The sequence below is a fragment of the Tigriopus californicus genome, chromosome 4 (assembly GCF_007210705.1).
Source record: "Tigriopus californicus strain San Diego chromosome 4, Tcal_SD_v2.1, whole genome shotgun sequence".
Taxonomy (NCBI): domain Eukaryota; kingdom Metazoa; phylum Arthropoda; class Copepoda; order Harpacticoida; family Harpacticidae; genus Tigriopus; species Tigriopus californicus.
In genome coordinates, this window is record NC_081443.1 from 10,434,038 (window position 1) to 10,452,512 (window position 18,475).

Consider the following 18,475-nt stretch of genomic DNA (forward strand, 5'->3'; position numbering starts at 1 on the left):
CTGAGTGATCACGGAATGGCGTTGTAGGCCGTGCCGCTTAAAAGAATTCCAAGAGAGCGCCAAGAACTCGAAATATTTCGAGTTTCTACTCAAGAATGATCCGGCAAAGTCAATGAACACTTCGAGAATCTTGCGGTATCGGGTGAATCTGCTCAAGCCAAAAATCCTCGGGTTTATCAAATTGGAAACATGATTTAATAATGCGGTTGGCCACTCTGACCAAGTGGTTGAGCCACTTTTTGCCTCTGGATTCCTCTCAGGAGGTGTCTTGCCATTGCTGCATGTGTAAAAAAAGGTTCAACTCTTTTTTTTTCGAATGAGCACGTCTCTCTATATTCCAAATTTGGAGCCCTAAGTGGCTTGCCCATTTATGCTAGGTCGGACTTTATTGGTGATGTTGACGTGTGAGTGCGTAGAATGAAGAAGGTTTGAGATATGCACATTCGGGTATGGCTTACTCATTCGCTAGGAATATTTCTGAATTCATCCAGGCAAAAAGCTCGTTTTGACATGTCATCAACTACCTCCCATCTCCCTCTCTTGCTTATATATTGAATTTGGAGTCTTCGCTTCGTGCAAATCCACGTCATTTTTCCTTGTCCGCCACGTTTGCTCTTTCGTAATGACTTTGAAAATTTGAGTCCCAATCATCATCCAAGAATTTCTTTCCCATTTCAGATAACACGTCGATTCGCGAGGAGACGGCCATGGACCTGGTGGAATCTAGCCTACCAGTGCCTGTTCACCACCGGCATTCGGTCTCACAGGACTCGAATGACTCTTCCAGCAGCTCTCCCGGGACAATTTTGCCCCCGACGTATTCAAGACTCCCGCCAGATGGTCATGAATTCCCACCGGACTATAAGGATCCATCTAGCTTGACCAGTCAGGTAAGTTCGGCATTTCATTTTGTCCTGGCTCAAACTGTCCTTGTTTTATTGCCTGATTTGTTGTTTGTTGACCTCTTTCATGTGGTGAGCGTCTTGTCTCATTTGTCGATAATTGATGTCGTCCTTTGTTCCCGTTGCATTCCAGAACTCTTTGTTACTCACCAGAAAGTCTTCGTCTGAATCCAACAGCTCCGACCAGAGCCAGAACAAAAAAGGCATCATGGATTTCCCCCGGATCAAAATGCAGAAGATCCAGCTCATCAGACATGATGAAAACAGCATCAAGTCTGTGAGGGATAAGATCGCCTTGTTCAGCTCGGCGTGCTCTTCCCAATCCACAGAGGATTTAGGATTGAGCCAACTCGGTCGTAACCCTCCGAACACAGGCTTGCTTACTAGAGCACATACACATGGAGACGTCAGATATGTGGGCAATGACTCCAAAAGGTCAGGAATATATCACCAGAGCATGACCAATGTCTCGGCCAGTCATGGGGGATCTCTCTTTCATCGAGAAACCAAATCCATATCCTCAACCAGCTTAATCAATTCGGAGCCTCGCCCAAGTAGGAGTCGCTTGTCCCACGGAACAGGGCATACTCCAACTCCACAAGAAAGACATGGGCGGTCTCAAAGTTTACTAGAGATAGGATCCACCAATGCCAGCGTCAAATCACCAGACGGTTCTTCCACTTTACCCAAAAGACATCATCCCCAGCCAGCCAGAAGAGCAACATTAACCACGTCCACGCCAATCAAGAAAAGCGACATTAAAATAATCCACGAGAACAGTCCGTGTCTGGACTCCAAGGAGCTCTCGGAAGCCAAGCAAATTGATTTAAGTGGTGATCGTCTTAAGTTAAGCTCCACATCAAGTCCCAACGGTAGATCATCAAACAAATTCTCGCCAGCATTCAAGCACAAGGCCTTCACCATCTACAGCAATACATCCAGTCCATCCCCGCCTTCATCACTGAAGACAGACGAAAAGGATGTCTCTTCTCAGTTTCGAAATGTGCCTATTACACAAACTGGAAGCCCATACCAGGATGAAGGAGACGGGCCAGAAGATCCACGGGTATTGAAAAGGAACTCGGTTGAGGCTATCAATCGGAGAAACATCCTGGAGTCTGCTAAGAAGAGTAGTGGGACAAAATTGTTTGGTGATCCGACTCCAATTCAAGCTACGAAGACCTCAATATCCGATTTTCGGGCCATTGAGGCCAGAGAGGTTGGGAAGATGGGATTAACTCCCGCGAGATCAATCACATCGCTGGGGAAACCGGCGTCAAGGTCATCGTCATTCACCATCGCGGAACGCAAGAAATCGTTTGAAACTGTCAGTGGGACCCGAACAGCCTTGGAGTCCAGAAGGGGTCCACACTCCTCTCAAGATTCGTTGAGAAGTGCCCACTCGAAGGAAAACTTCAACGATGCCTCTTCAACTTGTTCCCGGCGAAGTTCTCGTGACACAATTTGCGAGGAGGAGCTCTTGCCTAGCTATTCGCGGCGAAGTTCACGTTCAGAGGCCGATGGAGGAAGTCGAGTTACCACACCCACTAGAACACATCCCCTTCCTGGTGTGGACGAAGGCTCAAGATCTACAACACCACTTGGAAGACGAACTTTGTCTCGTAACAATAGTTTGACGTCAGAGAGATCGACCTATTCCAAACGTAGTGGAGCTTCTTCCAAGAATGGCAGGGACAAAACAACTCTCCCTACTGCAGCCTTTCCCGAACAAGAGAAATTGAGCCGCAACAACAGCAATGACAGCGGTACTTCCTCGAATGTATTGGATCTTGACCTTCCTATTCCAACGGGCGGGTTTTCGAGACTCTCAAGTGCAGTTAGTAGCAAGGACTCGGGATTTCCTGAGTCAGAGAAGTCTAGCTTTTCCAGACTGTCCAGTATTGCCAGTGTGGATGAAGAGTCTTTAGTGTCATCGCCCAACACAACACCCAGTGTCAACAATGACAAGTGGTCCACTTTGGAGAAGAAATACTCTATATCGACTCAATCGATGATTTCCACGGATACAAAGACAAAAATTGCCCAGTTTTCCAAAACCAACACGTCAACGAGCTCTCCAGTTTCTTCAAATGCTACTACGTCAGTAAGGCCAACCGAATTAAACTTCCACTCTGTGAAGTCTGCATCAAATTCACCTCCGCCCAGCTTGCCCTTGAAAAAGACCTCAAGCACAACAACGTTGGTGGCTTCACCAGTGAGTAGTCGTAACTTCCGAGAACTCACTGAGAAATTTGAATCCAAGACCTCTGAATCAGCAACATCTTCCAGACGAGCCTCCATTACTAGTGTGACCTCGTCGAGTGCAAATTACGATGAATCGCTAAGCTCGTCTATTACATCGTTCCGCCTTGGAGACAAAACGATGAACTATGCCACTTGGTTGGAGGAGACGAAGAATTCGCCGTTCTTTTTGCCTGAGGATTCAACTGAGTGGGAGAGCTTTGATCCTTCAACTCCATCAGAGGTGATGACATTCGCCAAAAGCAAAGCCATCATCAAGAACGATCGAAAATTTTCTGTGCCCACATACTCATCGAATGACCATGCCAATGGAGTCAAGATGAGAGATAAGAAAGACCAGAATGCTGCACCATCTCGTCCATCAAGACTCATTGAATCTGGTGCTTCGGATTTGAAGGTCTTTGAGATTGGCAACCTTGGCGAGCATCGGCCGCTTCTCAGCAACTCAACCAGTCGAGGATCCAGTCAAGCTGACCTCCTAGACTGCCCTGACACTCCCAAATCACCTTTGCTATCAGCCTCCATGGTTCAAAGTGGAATGCAAAGTATGGGAAGCCCACAAGTGCCTTCAAGAACTTCGCGGGAACTCCTGGATGCCCTAGACAGCAAAGATGAGGCTAACAGGAGATGTGTGAGCGTCAATGATATCCGGAGAGCTTTCGAGAAAGCCGAACAGAGTCTGTCGCGGAGCATGAGTAAGTGTGGATCCTCCAGTTCCTCCATTTGCGGCATGGCTCCTTGTCATAATAGAATGAGCTCCTTGGACTCTACAGCTAGTGATGAGTCATCCATACCGACGCCTCATTACTACGGATCCGTGTCATCGCTCTTGTCAGGACAAACCAACATGAAAGATCATTATGGGAGTATTACCTCGTTAGCCTCCTCTACAAGTATGATCTCTCCACAGGTTGGTAGAAAAATTTTCAGGTTACTGCTTATGATAAAATATTTGAGAGCTTCCTGTCTCATCTATTTGTGTGGCATTTCTTTAGTGATCGAACTAAATATGGAGACCGATGGCCCTGAAGTTATTTTGAGTCGTGAAGTAATATTGATTTTGCGCTCCTGACATTATTGCCGAGAATTTTGCAAACTTTGTTCCAAGAAACTAATTCTATCTTTCACATTAGGAGCTTCAAGGCCTTATTGATGAGGCCAACCAGTCGCTAGAAGAATCTGGTACCCCTTCCCACGAAATCATGGTGATCGTTCTTCATCGAGAGTTTACTGCCGGATCCATTGGCATCACATTAGCTGGAGGAGCTGACTACGAGTGCAAAGATATCACAGTGAGTTCCAACTACCTCATTTCGCAATCATCCCGAAAACCTAACGTTACTGTTATCTCTTACAGGTTCATAAAGTGATCCCTGGAACTTTAGCAGACAGAGATGGTCGGATTCAAAAAGGAGACCGTGTATTATCTATCAATGGGCGATCAACTAAAGGAGTGTCCCATCGGGAGGCTCTAAGTATTCTTAAGGTAATACTAGACATTTAATGAACTTGAGACGATCGACGATACTTGCAACTCAAAAAATTGACTTTTTTTCCAGGCCCCAAGAGCGGAGGTGGTATTGGTTTTATCACGGAGTCGCTCTGTAACACCGGCCGAGACCGGATCCTTTGACGCCAATTATGCAGCTTCCTACAACTACGTGAACATGACAAGTAGTCGGCCCCCCAAAATTCTCGAGAGTCCACTAGATAGTAAATCCCTGCTATCAGGTAAAATTCTGATACTTTGACAACCCAAGGAGAACTGCTTTTGAATTGTCAACTTCTTATTCCCAGAGCTAAAATTTGTGGATGTCCCTCGAGGAGCACCAATGACAGTCTCGTTGAAGAAAGAAGGAACTGGACTGGGATTCAGACTGGAAGGTGGCAAAGACTCGCCCTTGGGCGATAGGCCCCTAACTATCAAAAAAATATTCACAGGTAATCTCAGACTAAAAATATACCTTCAGATACGGTCCCAAGCTAACCCTGACATACCAACACTTACAGGAGGAGCTGCCGGCAAAAGCAAGGTCTTGAAAGTGGGAGACGAAATCATAAGTGTAAATAACACAGATTGCACCAGGATGTCCCGAATCGAGGCATGGAACTTCATGAAGAAGCTTTCAGATGGAACCAGCACGATTGTGGTGCGGCAAAAGATTGAGGATGTCAAAGTAAAGGAACCAGTTCAGAACTGCGCGATAGAGGTGAAAGCCAAAACAGCCGCTGTAACCGAGAAAGCCTCCCCCAAACAAACTCCTACAGCGTGACCAGGCTTCCATATTCAAAAAGACATTATTTGAACCTGTCGCAAATATTTGTAATGATGGTTGATAAATTGATATTGGGGATTTGGAATGATATAACCACCCAATCCCTCCTAATCTGTGATTCTTGGGAAGGAAGCATACCGCTTGCCTGACTACTTCATCATATCTTGAAAATAGCCAGCATAAGGAAATAAAATCAATTCATATACTTATCTCAGCACTTTGGCCTCTTTTTATTAAGGTATTTCTTTGTGCCATCGTTAAACAAGGGGTTATTTTGTCATAAGGCAAGGCTCCGTCTGGTTTATATGCAAGCTTTAGGAGCCAGATAGGAGGTGTTAATCATCCATTGGTCGCTGAGGAAAACACAGGATCTTTCAAGCCATAACTGTTGCTGAGTTTTGATTCGTAGGAGTTCAATCGCTTGTTAATGCCGGCGGTCGCGTCTTTGCCATTCTCTGCTGCATCTTCTAATGCCTCCTCAAAATTCATTTCCGCCGAGTTTTCGTCGTCCTCATATCCCCTGAAATTGAATAGAAAAGATGATAAATTTAGGAAGCTACTTTGTGACGTTCTAACGTGTCCATAAACAAAGAAGTGCATTTTTTATTGCACTTGATAAAAGAGAGCATATCACTAGTCCATGTTTCGTTACAAATTGATCACTGTTGTAACTTCTCTTCTGCAAAAAATTAATTCAGCATCGTAATTCACAACCAATAAATAACTCCGTGGGCACAGAAACTTAATGATGTTGCAACAGTGTGTCAAATGTGTCAGCAAAAAAGGCTATCTTTAGATGTCGGTTAGCTGAACCGTTATTCTTAATAGATCACTTACATGTCATCAAGAACTTCAGCGTGTCCCTCCTCAGCCACCAAAAGTTCATATTCCTCGGCCGCAAATCGATCCCAATCCGATATCTGAAAAGCAAAGCATTTAATGTAACAAATCTTTTATTTGTTCAAAGGCTTAGCATTTCAATTACTTCATTGCCATCCTCATCCACATCACGTTGGGACGCAAAAGGATCTCTTTGCTCATGTTCCAAATATTTTTCTAAATTGAAGAATGTATCAAAAAAGATAGGAGTCATTCGACAAGTCCTAAGGTCTCTCAAAGAAATCTTGGTAGGGTCGTCGGGCATAATCATGTCAAGCATCTGAAAAAAACCAATTCACTTTGTTGGAGAGTCATAATCCAAATTGTCTGTTTAGCACTAATATCTTACCTGACACAGACAATCCTCAAAAGGCAAAGTCTCAATCATGAGTTGTTCCATTCGCTGGAGCTGTTCCTCGTAGAAATATTCAATCTCGTACATAGATAAAAAGCCATCACCGTCAAGATCCATACAACGGAACCTGAATTGAAATATATATTTCAATTATATTCAGCTACCCTGGTTTGCGCTAAGATGTGGATCACTTCTGAGAAAATGTCCAAGCTGGTTAGTTTTCAGGAGGGCAGTGAAGGTGCATTTATAAGTGATGACTTCATTGAAAATTATTGACACTCATTTGGGTCCTTTCAGAATCTTCCGTACTTACCAGTATTCGATTGAAGTAGGGTGCCGCTTATCTTCCTCAGCCAAGAGGAACCAAACAAATTCTGTGTAGGACATTTTGCCCTCTTTCTGCGCTTGACCTCGCGTGACCGCTCCGGAGAAAATACGATCAATCATTCGTGTGCTAATAGCTGAAAATAGCAAGTTGTTTTCTGTTCCAAAAGGAGCCCAATTTATTGGTTTTATGAGAAGAGACATACCATGATCATTATGCCTAGAGAGATCCTCCCTATCAATGAAGAGGTCGTGATCCTTGTCAAGCTCCCAAAACTTGCAGTAGATTACATAGAAGTGCTCATAACTGAAAAAGTCTGTGACCTGATTGATGTCCTCTTCCTCTTCTAAGAGTCTAAGTACTGGGAGGAAATTGGATCGACGCAACTCCGGGATTGTAATCTTCCCACTCCACGACCGATTAACGCAGAAAAAGATGCGGGCTATCACCTACGGACATCAGAATTTGTGTTCAATAATCAATTGAGACAATAAATTGCCAGTTGGATGAGCGGTCTTACAGTGTGAACGTAACGGGAATGGAACTCCGTGGCCTCTTTCAGAAAACCCAGACCAGGGTGAGTATCAACTACATCTTGAATCAGAGGTACAAAATCTTCCGGAACGAGATATCGCCGGAGCCCGCGGGTCAGAATGTAAGCAAATTGAGACGCATCATCGTGGTTGGAAGCCGACATTTTCCGCCAAAATCGGGCGAATTGCTCGTAACTGATACTGTCAACCTTGTCCCCGCCACTCGCATTGAACAATATTCCTTTCCAACTTATTGGAAAGCCGCATTTCTTTAGGATCTGACCCAGGTCCTCCTGGCTAACACAAGAGCTCTTGTATTTTCGAAATTCCGCCTGAATGGTTTTAAGAGACGCCTCGGCTGAAGGACTCAACGCGGGGTTACCAAATGGGAAATGGAATTTCGGAAGACTCCTGCCTTTGGAGGCGGCGGTACCCTCTATGACCAATGATCTCGGCCGACCCAATGGAGGCGGGGGAGTGATCACTTTGGGCGGAGTGATGGAGCGTGAGCCCAAAACAGTCGTTGTAAAAGTGGGTTGAATGGGACTAAGAACCGGATTGGCAGAGGGGGGAGATTTGGAAAGAACCGGAGTAATGACTGGACTTCCCTTGGCAACTGGCACTTCCCGAGCATGATTTCGGATCTGTGGGGATGTCGTGGGCACTGATGGTGATGACAAGGATGAGCTTCGGAAGGATGGAACCGGACTGGCAATCTGAAAATCAGCGGTTCTTATTAGATTATTCTTTGAGTTGTAATGTCGGTCTTTTTATCGGGGGACGAAGCATCTTTTATCATCTACAGGGAGTGGATGCGTTGGGTTTTCATATGGCTTGCATTCAATTGAGCGCATCTAATCTTGGCAATAGCGAGTTTGCGAATCAAGCAAATACTTAGAATGGCTAAAGGGCGGACTCTGACAGTTTAAATGGCCCATGGGATCAGTGAGAAGGATAATGGGCGGCAATTATGGATGAGAAATTAAGCTTGTGCAAATAAGCAGTCGGGATTTTGCTTTGCATTGAAACTTCTTGCCGAATTCAACCAATTATGTAACCCATTTTCACAAAGGCCATTTGTATTATATTCTTTTCGCCAAGAATGAACGTTGTTCAATTGACTTGGGGGATTTCCCAATCTGACCCAGATTATTGTGCTCGCCTTGCCTCGACAAAAGCTCAAGATTCTTCAAGTTGCATCCGAAAAATGAGATTTGAAGCGTTTTGAAAAGTGAAACTCCCAATAGCTTTCCTCAAGAACATTTCTTGCTGCAAATGATCCCAATTTTTTCCCCCAATCGCCACTTTTCAAGCCTTGACCAGACAAAAAGGCCGGCCTTCCTCGTGCTGGCTTGTTCCCTTACTCACGATTCGAGAGTCGAAAACTGTGGCTCATCATCAGCTATCTCTGGAGTAATTTGGGCAAAATTCTTGTGCTTTAATCGTTCCTTGAGACGAGGTATTCAATATTGATCCATGGGAATTGTTGAGCACCTCGGACTAAGATTTCGGGTAGTCGTCAGTGGGAAAGTGGAACGCTGTGGGTATTTAGGGGCAAATGGCAATATTTAATGCCCTAGCAATGTGCCTAGTCACGTCTTTACGTGTTTTCTAGGAGATATTTGCTGTATCCGGAGTAGGTTTGACGATTTCTTTGACCTTTCTATACATTTTTGTTTGCTCTATATTTGAACTTTTTTTGTGTCCTAAAAATGGCGCAGTTATTTCGAAAACTTTCGAAGAATGCACTTTTGACCTTTTCCTTTAACCTAATGAAGACCCTAAGCCACTCTCATTCCCCTGGGCTTTGAAAATCCATTCGCCATTATCTTTCACATTGATAACTGACCCGTAAATATTCCAGAGGCTATGTTTTGGCGGGAACTTCAAACTCCCAAAGTGGATACCCATTTGACGAGTTGGGTATTGAATGGGGAGGGTAAAAGATAATTGGATTTCTTTCCCGAATGGCTCAGGTAGGACAAACTCTATTTTGATATCACCCTTAGGCTACGAAAACCTGAGATCGGCCATCGAAACCCTGGCCTCGTGTATGACGTTAGCTTCGAATATGACAATGACGAAATGGAGTACAATTTATCAATCTCTCGAGATGGAGGCTATTTCTTCATTATGTGCTCAAACTTGGCCTTCCCCGACATTTTCTCCCGAAAAGTAAACAGTTTGGCCACAAGAATTAGCCCTTTATGTCCGGGCGAGAATTGGGGCCATTGTCGAAACAAAGCCAACAAACTCGGAATAAGGGGACAAGATTTGACAGAAATTAGTAAGGTCACTCTTTTGAGGTTGACCCGAACCGCCCTCGTTCCTTTGAAAGTGTGTACACATTGTGCATGACCACGATCAATCTTCATACTCAAGGTTCTTGACGATGATTTTTCTCGTCAATACTTGAGTGCTAGAGTATATATCGTCGGTAACACTTGCTTTTCTTTTTTTTTCGTACTCGTTGTCTGCCAACGCCAATTTCGAGGTTTGACGTGGTGAAAGAAGGCATTCTTTATTTAACTCCAAACAGCAGATCAAATGTTCAAGTTTGGTGATTTTCCTCGCGATTAGATGCGGGGGAGTCGCCCTAGATCATGTGAATCCCACATATTTGAGCACACCCGTCATAACTGGAGTGAAACACGATCCAGGCCTATTCCTATGAACTAATTTGTACCTTCCAAGGGGTCCTGAATTCACAAGTGAAATCATAATGCTCAACAAAACAGCACAAGTCAGATCCAACCTGACTGACCTTGCTCAAATTACTTAAATATTTATCTGCCCGAAGTTATTTATGACGAAGTATCAAGTAGCAGTGTTGTGTGCGATCTCCATGTCCTGGGCGTTCGTTCTTTCGTTCGCTCATTCAACAACTGAATATCTATTGAACATTGTAATGATGAGGCTGCTTGAGCTCCTCTCGTACTTGTTCGACGTACGAAACCTACGTTCAGAGTGAGCTCGACACTAGAACGAACTTAGGATTGTTCGACCGTTCCGGGACTACAGAGCTAAATTGACTAAGTGAGGGCGAGTTGCAGAAGCATTTCAAAGCACTTAGCTTGACTTTTAAACAGTTCAAAACTCATCTCCAAGCTCATGAAATACTTTGAGGGGAATTGGGAGCCAAACCCATGACTTATTTCCAATTGGGGAGCATCTATGTAAGAGCTAAACCAATGTATGGTATCATTGAAATGGTCTCGTTTGTAACCAAGTACTGTTGTGTACGTTTTTTTGAAAGATTGGGCTTAGGCTAGAGGAAAAGTTGCAAGACTGAGAGACAACCACCACCCAAGAAGAGGCTCACTCGTCAACGATGGGCTACACTGAAGATGGGCATATCTAGGGGACTTTTTGACGTAATAAGATATGAAGCCTGACAAGATTGAGCCCGATTTCGTGACTTCGAAATGTCAAGATGTCTTACCTGAGATTGTGGAGGTGACGTCCCGGAAAGCGGAGGAGTAGGGCCCGAGTTGATAAACGATAGTTCCGGCGCACTCTTGCGATGAAGTCCCGCGGGGTCAATGCGGTTCTCGATTGGAATGGTTTTGAAGCCATCGTCTTTGGAATCCGATGTCTGGAACACTGGACATCGCTCAAAAATGAGGACCCGTTCCGCCACGGATCCTCCCCCCAAGAATCTCCGGAACGGAAATCCGGAGGATCCAAACGAACTTGTTGAATTTGGACCTTGGGACGAGCGTTCCATGATGTGTTGCTTTTGTTGGGGCGTGAGCTCCGGATGAGGTGCGGAAGGAATCTCCCTCCTAGCACTCCGTCGTCTCAATTGATCCAGAATCAGGTTTGAACCGTCGTCCAAGTCCATGAAGATTTCTGGATCACCAACATCTGCAATACGTTCGAAAGCGTTCTTGACAGAGTTAAACCCGGGGGACGAAGAGCCTCCACCACTACCCCGAATATTACCACCAACACCAGCACCTTCTTTGTTGGCTAACAAACCTGATTCCATTGCCCTTTGGTGCATGAGATTCATGCGTTGCTTGGCCTCCTCAAATCTTAACTTCATCCTCTCCACATTGGCCGCATGCAATGACGGCAAGGGCATGTCAAACTCCAAACTGTTCCGGTTACTCGATCTCCGGGGGAATGCGGGTGCACTGTTACTGCTAATCGTTTGAAGCACCTTGGGAGATTGAAGGCCAGATGGAGTGGAAGCAGTGGCCGTCAGGTGTTGCACAGGAATCGAAATGACCCGACCACTTGACGACGTAGATGATGAAGAAATCGGCATGGAGTTCCATCCCGAACTGGGAGGTTGAAGCCTCAGGGCTGGTCTGTCCAATGTATCACGTGATTGAGACATGTATTGACTTCCACTTCCGCCACCGCCCCCACCAAACATGGGCGTGAGTTGGGTGTGTATGTCATTAGTGGGCATATACCTAGGTGTCGAACCCCTTTGACTCTCATAACTAGAGGTTATGGAAGATGTCGGCGACAAGGGGCCTGTGGGAGATGAAACGCTCGAGATGGCCAGCATGGGGCTCTTCAAAGGGGACATCCCTCTGGAACCGAAGGAACTAGTGGAACTGGATGGCGACGGGCTCCGAAGGCCGTTGCCATTCCCATTGTTCCTCATGTTTGTGATGGTGGATGAAATCGTATTTCGAGCTGCTTGCTTCGCTCGATCCGTGGAAACAAAACTGTTGACTAGGTCCTTAAGATTTCCGTTGGCAGCAGCTCCTGAGGTGCCGCTGTGCGGGGTATCGATATCAAAGTCTGATTTGATCTGAGTAATGCTTCTACCTCCAGAGGAGCCTCGATTGGGAAGTGTGGAAGAGCGAGACGAAAAATCTGTCGAGCCCACTGAATACGGTGTTCCAGTGGATTGCTGTTGTGCTTGAGCTATCTGGTGGTGCAATCTTGTGGGCAAAGTATTTGTGTGACTAGTTGAGTCTCGGTACGGATTGTATGCCGAATGCACTGGTCCTCCATTGTGGTTGGAGTAGCTGGGCGTCGACCCTGATCTCTCACCGCTGTTTTCGATTGCTATTGACCTTGTTGGATGCAACGAATTCGAGGGCGACGAATTACTTCGTGAAAAATTGGGATTCGAATTACTGGTGAATCTCGACCCTTCCGTTCCATAAGGTCCGTTGTTCCCCAAGCTCGATGTGGAGCCTCTCGTTTGCGCAGCACTTCCAAGTCGAGGAGTGGTGTTTTGCTTCCAATTCTGATAGAGTACTTCGGCGTGTTGGGAAATCTGCTGCGAAATAGCCTCAATGTCGTCCAACTCTCTTACCAAGTCGTTGTTGTCAATGAGTTGTTGATAGAGGTCTCCTCCTCCTCCTCCTCTATTTCCTGAATGGTTGGAACCACCAGTGTGGTTACCACCACCGTAGTTATTTCTCTGGGAATACGGTGGACCTCGGCCAGCCATATTCAACTTTTCGCCCCATGCACCACGGGGATTTCACTGAAGGTAGTAATCAGGTGGAAAATGACAGCTGAATATATTCCTTATCTGTATGGATGACACAAACTTCTGATGAATGTTTGTCTGTTGTAAGCACGAGGAATTTGATCTATGATGTTTTAACACCACTAAGTATATAGCAGGCCCTTAATTAGGGTTACGGTGCTGTCACGAACTAACTCCAACAAGACTGCGATAAGGACTTCCGTTTGATGGAGTTGTTCAGAGCGAATTTGGATCACAGGTTGTGGTATGCTATTAGGTTTAAGGTGACTAATTCTCGGGTTATTCAAGGAAATACAAGTTTGAGACAAATGTTGCCTAGTTGAGGTCTAACACAACAGCTGATCCTTCGTGTGAGGGAATCAAAGTTTTTCAGGACTTCCGAGCTCGCACATGTTGGCATAACACTTCGGTTTGATCCCTTTTTATATGGAAATGTACCCCCAAACTAGTCACAACCACCGCAAGAGGGTGAAAGAGCACTTTGGAACACTCACAATGGATCTTGGACCCAGGTGCCATGAATGAGAGGATTCTAAAAATAGAAAACTTGGGATATCTTGCAAGAAGGTGCTGCCATTTTGCTTGTATCTGTGCCTCGACTGCTGCATCTCACTCACCACTGCACGACTCGTTTGTACATACTCCCTCGCTCACCTACTTGCTTCGCATCGTCGCTTTTCAGCTTCCTTTGCCTCGTTCTCGGTGGCTTGAACACACTCATGAGCAGAGCTCTACGCGTCCGTCCCTTCCTCCTCCTCCGCCACCTCCTCATCCACCACCTCCTCTTCTTAGTTCTTATGAATCCCCTGCTCACATCATACACACACACACACTCACACTCACACATTTCAGATTCATGAGCTGCTGTCCCCGTTGCACCTTGTGCCTACAATGTTTAAAGTGATTGAGCCCACTCCAACTCTCAAAAGCACCAACTCGGCCAGGAACGAACGGGGCTTGCATGTCCAGAATAGGTGGATCGCACAGAACGAACAAGGATCATCTAGATGACGAACATTCCTTACCCTCCTTCAAGGCCATGGAAGGCCTTTTGTCAGGTATTTGTCAACCTCCAATGGAACCCACCATTGCAAGGGGGAAAACTTGAGAAGAAAGAGTCTTTATATTATAGTTCAATCAAGCAATCTAAGTCTATGCTAGAGAGCCAAATGCCCAGCTCAGGCCTCGGAACTTCAAGAATCAGCAGGGTTGGGATTAGAAGCTGCGAAGGACTCGCGGACACCTCTGACTTGAAGTTAGAAGTTAGACATCTCAGGATCGAGGCTTGAGATTTGACTTGTGCGACTTGCGTGTGCGGATTCCCAGCTGGCACAGAAGTAACAGAAGTCAGTCGCTCGGGTTTTGAACGGGGACAAGCAAGCACATTGAGCGTTCGAAGTTCGAACGGGGGATTAGAATGACAGGAAAATGCAGATCAAAAAGATATACAGCAAACAAACACATCCAGTATTTACTTTGCACCTTGAATGCCAAGATCATGTCCGAGTGGGCGGGCGGTTGAGTTCGATTTTTATGTAGCATCACCTTATTGACGGATACAAGATACAAGTATTGGATGACGGGATTGATGGCACATTTGAAAAACATCGTGACGACAAGCTTATTTGAATGAGTCTGGGATGATGGCGCCAAGGAAAATTTCCAATATATCACCTTTCAATGAGAGTGAACATGGGGGTTTTCCTTGAACAAGAATTTTGATTTGGTGCTTACTTTGTACTCCGTACCCTATGAACTCTTTAACTTCGTGACAGAAGTGCCTGGAAATGGGGGTATGTACGTAGATCTAGAGATAAAAAATCTTATTCGAGTTGAAGTAGCCTTGAAATGCATGAAGTAAACAAAGCAAGGACTTGAATCTCAATGTACAATATACAATAAGTGTTGTTCATTTGCAAAAAAAAATTCAAGATTGTTCAAATCAAATATTTGTCTCGTTGCACTTTTACAAACCATGGTTAAGCTCGAGTCTCAATTCCTTGACCATCTGATGACAATATAATTCCTTCAAAAGCGATTATAACGGAATGGCCGGAGATCGTAAATCGGATTCCCATCGGTGACCAGCAAAGCCAAAATCTCTCCAGTAACGGGACCCAATTTGAAGCCAGTTCCTGAGAATCCACATCCAACCACAATATTCCTAAACTTGGGATGGCGATCCAAAACTGGCACATCATCTGGAGACATCTGTGAAACGAATAGGGACATACTTTCGATTACTTATTTATTCTGGCTCCTAAATGTAGAAAACGCCTGACCGTGTAGAGACAAGACTCCTCAATGACTGGCCTTGGATCGACAGTTGGGAACGTTCTTGTAACGAAATCAATCACCTTGGCCTTGGTCAGTGTTGAATCACAATGATCCCGTTCATCTGGATCAGTATCATCCCCAATATGACGGCAAATCTATAAGACAATTGAAGAAGAGAGCTCAGAGGCCGGAACTTTATGTTTGAGATTGATAATAGATATAGGCTATTTTTGGGACTTTTTTTCTATTCAATAATGATTTGTTTTTCAATGAAGTTCTATTCACAAGGAAAAAGGGCAAGTTTGAATGGATTAAGGAGTGCTGATTTCTGGTGAATACACAATTTGGATTCAAAAATGCCTTTCCATGTCCAAAAGACCCAGTAAAATGTATCTGTTAGAAATGTTTTACCTTCACCAAACCTGGATATTCCAAATCAGGAACCCCGTAGAAATGATCCACTCCATTGTCATAGACAAAAGTCTTGGACATAAATTGTGCACAGGGAAAATAGGTAACAGGTATTTTCCAAGCCTTCATTTTCACTGGCATACTGGCAAAGGAAACCATACTTTGGATGGTAAAAAATAGCATAAAAACACATCTCTCTCTTATTACCCGATCTTTTCCAAAACCTTCATAGACCAAGGACCGGCGCAAAGGACTACTCCTTTAGCTTCAAATCGAGAGATTCCACCCGGACCTTTACCTTCAATCCTTACCAGATTATCACCCACCCATTCTAAATTGGTAAATTCAATGCTATCCTTTATGGTCACTCCCAACTGAACTGCAGCTCTCTGAAAGAGAGTATCAAATCATATTAAGTGATGGCCATATTTATACAGCTGAGCAAATAATGCACCTGGATTCCTATTAATGCCTTGTCCGCCCTAAGCACTCCTGCTTCGAGGTCCAAAAGTCCTTGTACCTTGTCCCCAAGGAAGTTGATGTCCGGAAAAGCTGCCTCCAACTCGAGTTTGTCGTAGAATTCCACTTTACTGGAACGCTTGGCATTCTTCAAGGTTTGAATGGTTGAAGTTATATACTCACTGTTGTCTCCGAAGCAAAGTAATCCCATTGGTCTAATGAATGAAAAATTAATTTGAATCACAGTTTTATCTTTAATTATCATCCCGATTTAATTTGGTTCTTTGGATGCGTTTTCCTAAAATATGAAAAGATTGATTGTTCGATATTTCAGCGTTTGTGGTTCAAAGTCGTCAAATTTACTCATGTTCTTTACCTCAAAAGAAAAACAATCCTTACTCTACGTACATCATAGCAATGATAAGACATCTCAAAAGAAGGAACCACAATAGGGATCGAGGTAATCTAACTTAAAAGACGTCATGTAAATTGTATTCTTTACTTCAATGGACAACGTCTGAAAAAGGGCCTTACGCTGCATGAATTATGGTGTATGTTCTGGACTTCAGAGGGTGCTTTTCGAGTCAGCCTTTATCAAATAAAAGGCCAATTGGGCTGGTTTCTCTTTGTTTAATTACTATGCGTTTTTGTTGTTTTTTAACTAATTCTATCAAATAATGTACAATTACTGACCCAGGTCACATGAAGTCCGGAAAAGAAACCGCTTTCATGGAATATTACTAGCAGTTTTTATAGCAATCCACTGTGCCCCTTCCCGTTATGTTTGGGCAGTCTGAGGTTGCAAATAAGGGCCCCTTTAAATCTCAATCAACAAACCTATTTCGATTGGTTCCCTGATTTCAAAAGTGCCCCAGATATGACTATAATTCATTTAGGTACATTTCAGTTCAGATTAAGTATGTTAACTGCTGGAACAACATATCGTGCATATTTATCTTCAAATCAACAGATCTCATCTACGGGACGTTGAAGCCTATCAGGTCTCATATTTTCTTGGCACTACCATTGCTAGACATTGTCGCCCTTTTCATATCCTTGGCAGAAGGGTCTCTATCAATTAAATTCCATTTGCAATGGTTAATAAGTGTATTTTGAGAGGCTTCAAGTATTAGAATCACTTACACCATCAACTCCATGCCTACTTTTTCCTCGAGATCATGCCATTGTTGGTAAGCCGAATGCATCATTTCGTTGAAGAATGGTTGTCGATAAGCTTTTCGGATGATTCGGCTTTGTCCATGGGAGCTTCCCCGGGAGTGTGGAAGTGGAAACTATACAGAGGTCCTTTGACTTTCATGTACGTACATATCAAAGGGTAAAGCAGACCCTATGGCCGAGTCTGTCCAACCTTTTCCAGAAGCAACACCTTGTGACCCATTTTTGCCAGGTGGTAGGCCGTCCAAGAGCCGTTGATTCCTGCTCCAACCACGATATAATCAAACATGTTCATCTTGGCCACAATTTCCAACTACTGTCCACTCCATAGATAATAGGGATGGTAACGAGGAACCCGTTTTGGGATTCCGGTTTTTTGAGGTGTCAAACAATTCGCTCATAATTGATCAACATTTATTAGTATTGGAAACACGAGTCATCAAAAATTGAATGTTGGTCAGAGTTCGGAAATATAAGTAGAAAAGCAAAAATGTGTCCAAAAAGTAGTAAGAGGCAGAAAACCAATGTGGCTGGACATTCGATTGTTGATTCTTTAAATCAACACTTTAGATTATCTCCCGAACTAAACTAAATGTTTCAACCTTTTAAGCCTTCCGTGGCCATCTACAGTTAGTAAAGTATTGATAATTATTGATAAAAAAATAGCCGCAAAAAGAGACAATCCTAAATTCACCAAGTTCTTTACGCTTTTGAGTTGTCGTTCTTTATCGTGCGACTATTGACGGATGTGGGTGATTTTGAGATCCAAGAAATTTTGAAGCCAGTTTAGGCATTGGTTTAACAAATGTTCCATTGCATTTCCTATAATGTTTAAATTAGTTAATGGTCTAAATATAACCATATAATACACCTTATAACAGCTTTATAACCAAAATTAGTTAACATGTTTTAAAAAAATACAAAGGTGCTTTTTCAAATAAAATTGTGTGAAAATCTTATGAACATTAGCGGAGAAATGTGACTTTCACTCGCTCATTTTTCACCGAGCTTTTCACAGAATGTGCCATACCCAAAATATCAAACTTTTGATATTATTTTATATCATAAAATGTATGGGGACGTTTAGGCAAGCTCTGGCAGGTTCCTTTGTTTGCTGGTACTAGAGTCAGTGATGCAAGTTTGGGACTTCAAACAC

The 18,475-nt window shown here is 44.0% G+C and overlaps 3 protein-coding genes across 12 annotated transcripts in view; 1 reads left to right on the forward strand and 2 right to left on the reverse strand.

The window, feature by feature from the left end:
* Nucleotides 1-5,657, forward strand: part of LOC131879738 (mucin-2-like) — a 42,443-nt gene extending 36,786 nt beyond the window's left edge. For all 9 annotated transcript variants that reach the window (XM_059226134.1, XM_059226142.1, XM_059226133.1 and 6 more), the window contains 7 exons: nt 679-890; nt 1,036-4,074; nt 4,298-4,456; nt 4,522-4,650; nt 4,724-4,895; nt 4,962-5,105; nt 5,175-5,657. In XM_059226134.1, the coding sequence (XP_059082117.1) occupies nt 679-890; nt 1,036-4,074; nt 4,298-4,456; nt 4,522-4,650; nt 4,724-4,895; nt 4,962-5,105; nt 5,175-5,437 (4,118 nt within the window). In that variant the 3' untranslated portion in view covers nt 5,438-5,657. The remainder of the gene's footprint in view (nt 1-678; nt 891-1,035; nt 4,075-4,297; nt 4,457-4,521; nt 4,651-4,723; nt 4,896-4,961; nt 5,106-5,174) is intronic.
* LOC131879739 (uncharacterized) lies at nt 5,644-13,885 on the reverse strand. 2 transcript variants are annotated; one of them, XM_059226144.1, is made up of 9 exons: nt 11,514-13,883; nt 10,975-11,399; nt 7,520-8,248; nt 7,205-7,448; nt 6,988-7,135; nt 6,669-6,801; nt 6,426-6,599; nt 6,278-6,360; nt 5,644-5,960 (listed from the first exon to the last, which is right to left on the reverse strand). In XM_059226144.1, exons 1-9 carry the CDS (start codon nt 12,952-12,954, stop codon nt 5,780-5,782), a joined length of 3,558 nt encoding a protein of 1,185 aa, XP_059082127.1. In that variant the 5' UTR covers nt 12,955-13,883; the 3' UTR covers nt 5,644-5,779. The 2 variants fall into 2 exon arrangements, with proteins under 2 accessions (XP_059082127.1, XP_059082126.1); XM_059226143.1 differs by having other exon boundaries at nt 6,988-7,448; nt 11,514-13,885.
* A 917-nt stretch (nt 13,886-14,802) lies between these two features.
* Nucleotides 14,803-17,659, reverse strand: LOC131879741 (peroxisomal sarcosine oxidase-like). The gene is made up of 7 exons (XM_059226146.1): nt 17,513-17,659; nt 17,287-17,435; nt 16,139-16,358; nt 15,892-16,073; nt 15,685-15,826; nt 15,279-15,428; nt 14,803-15,207 (listed from the first exon to the last, which is right to left on the reverse strand). Exons 1-7 carry the CDS (start codon nt 17,612-17,614, stop codon nt 15,025-15,027), a joined length of 1,128 nt encoding a protein of 375 aa, XP_059082129.1. The 5' UTR covers nt 17,615-17,659; the 3' UTR covers nt 14,803-15,024.
* Between the last annotated feature and the right edge of the window lie 816 nt (nt 17,660-18,475).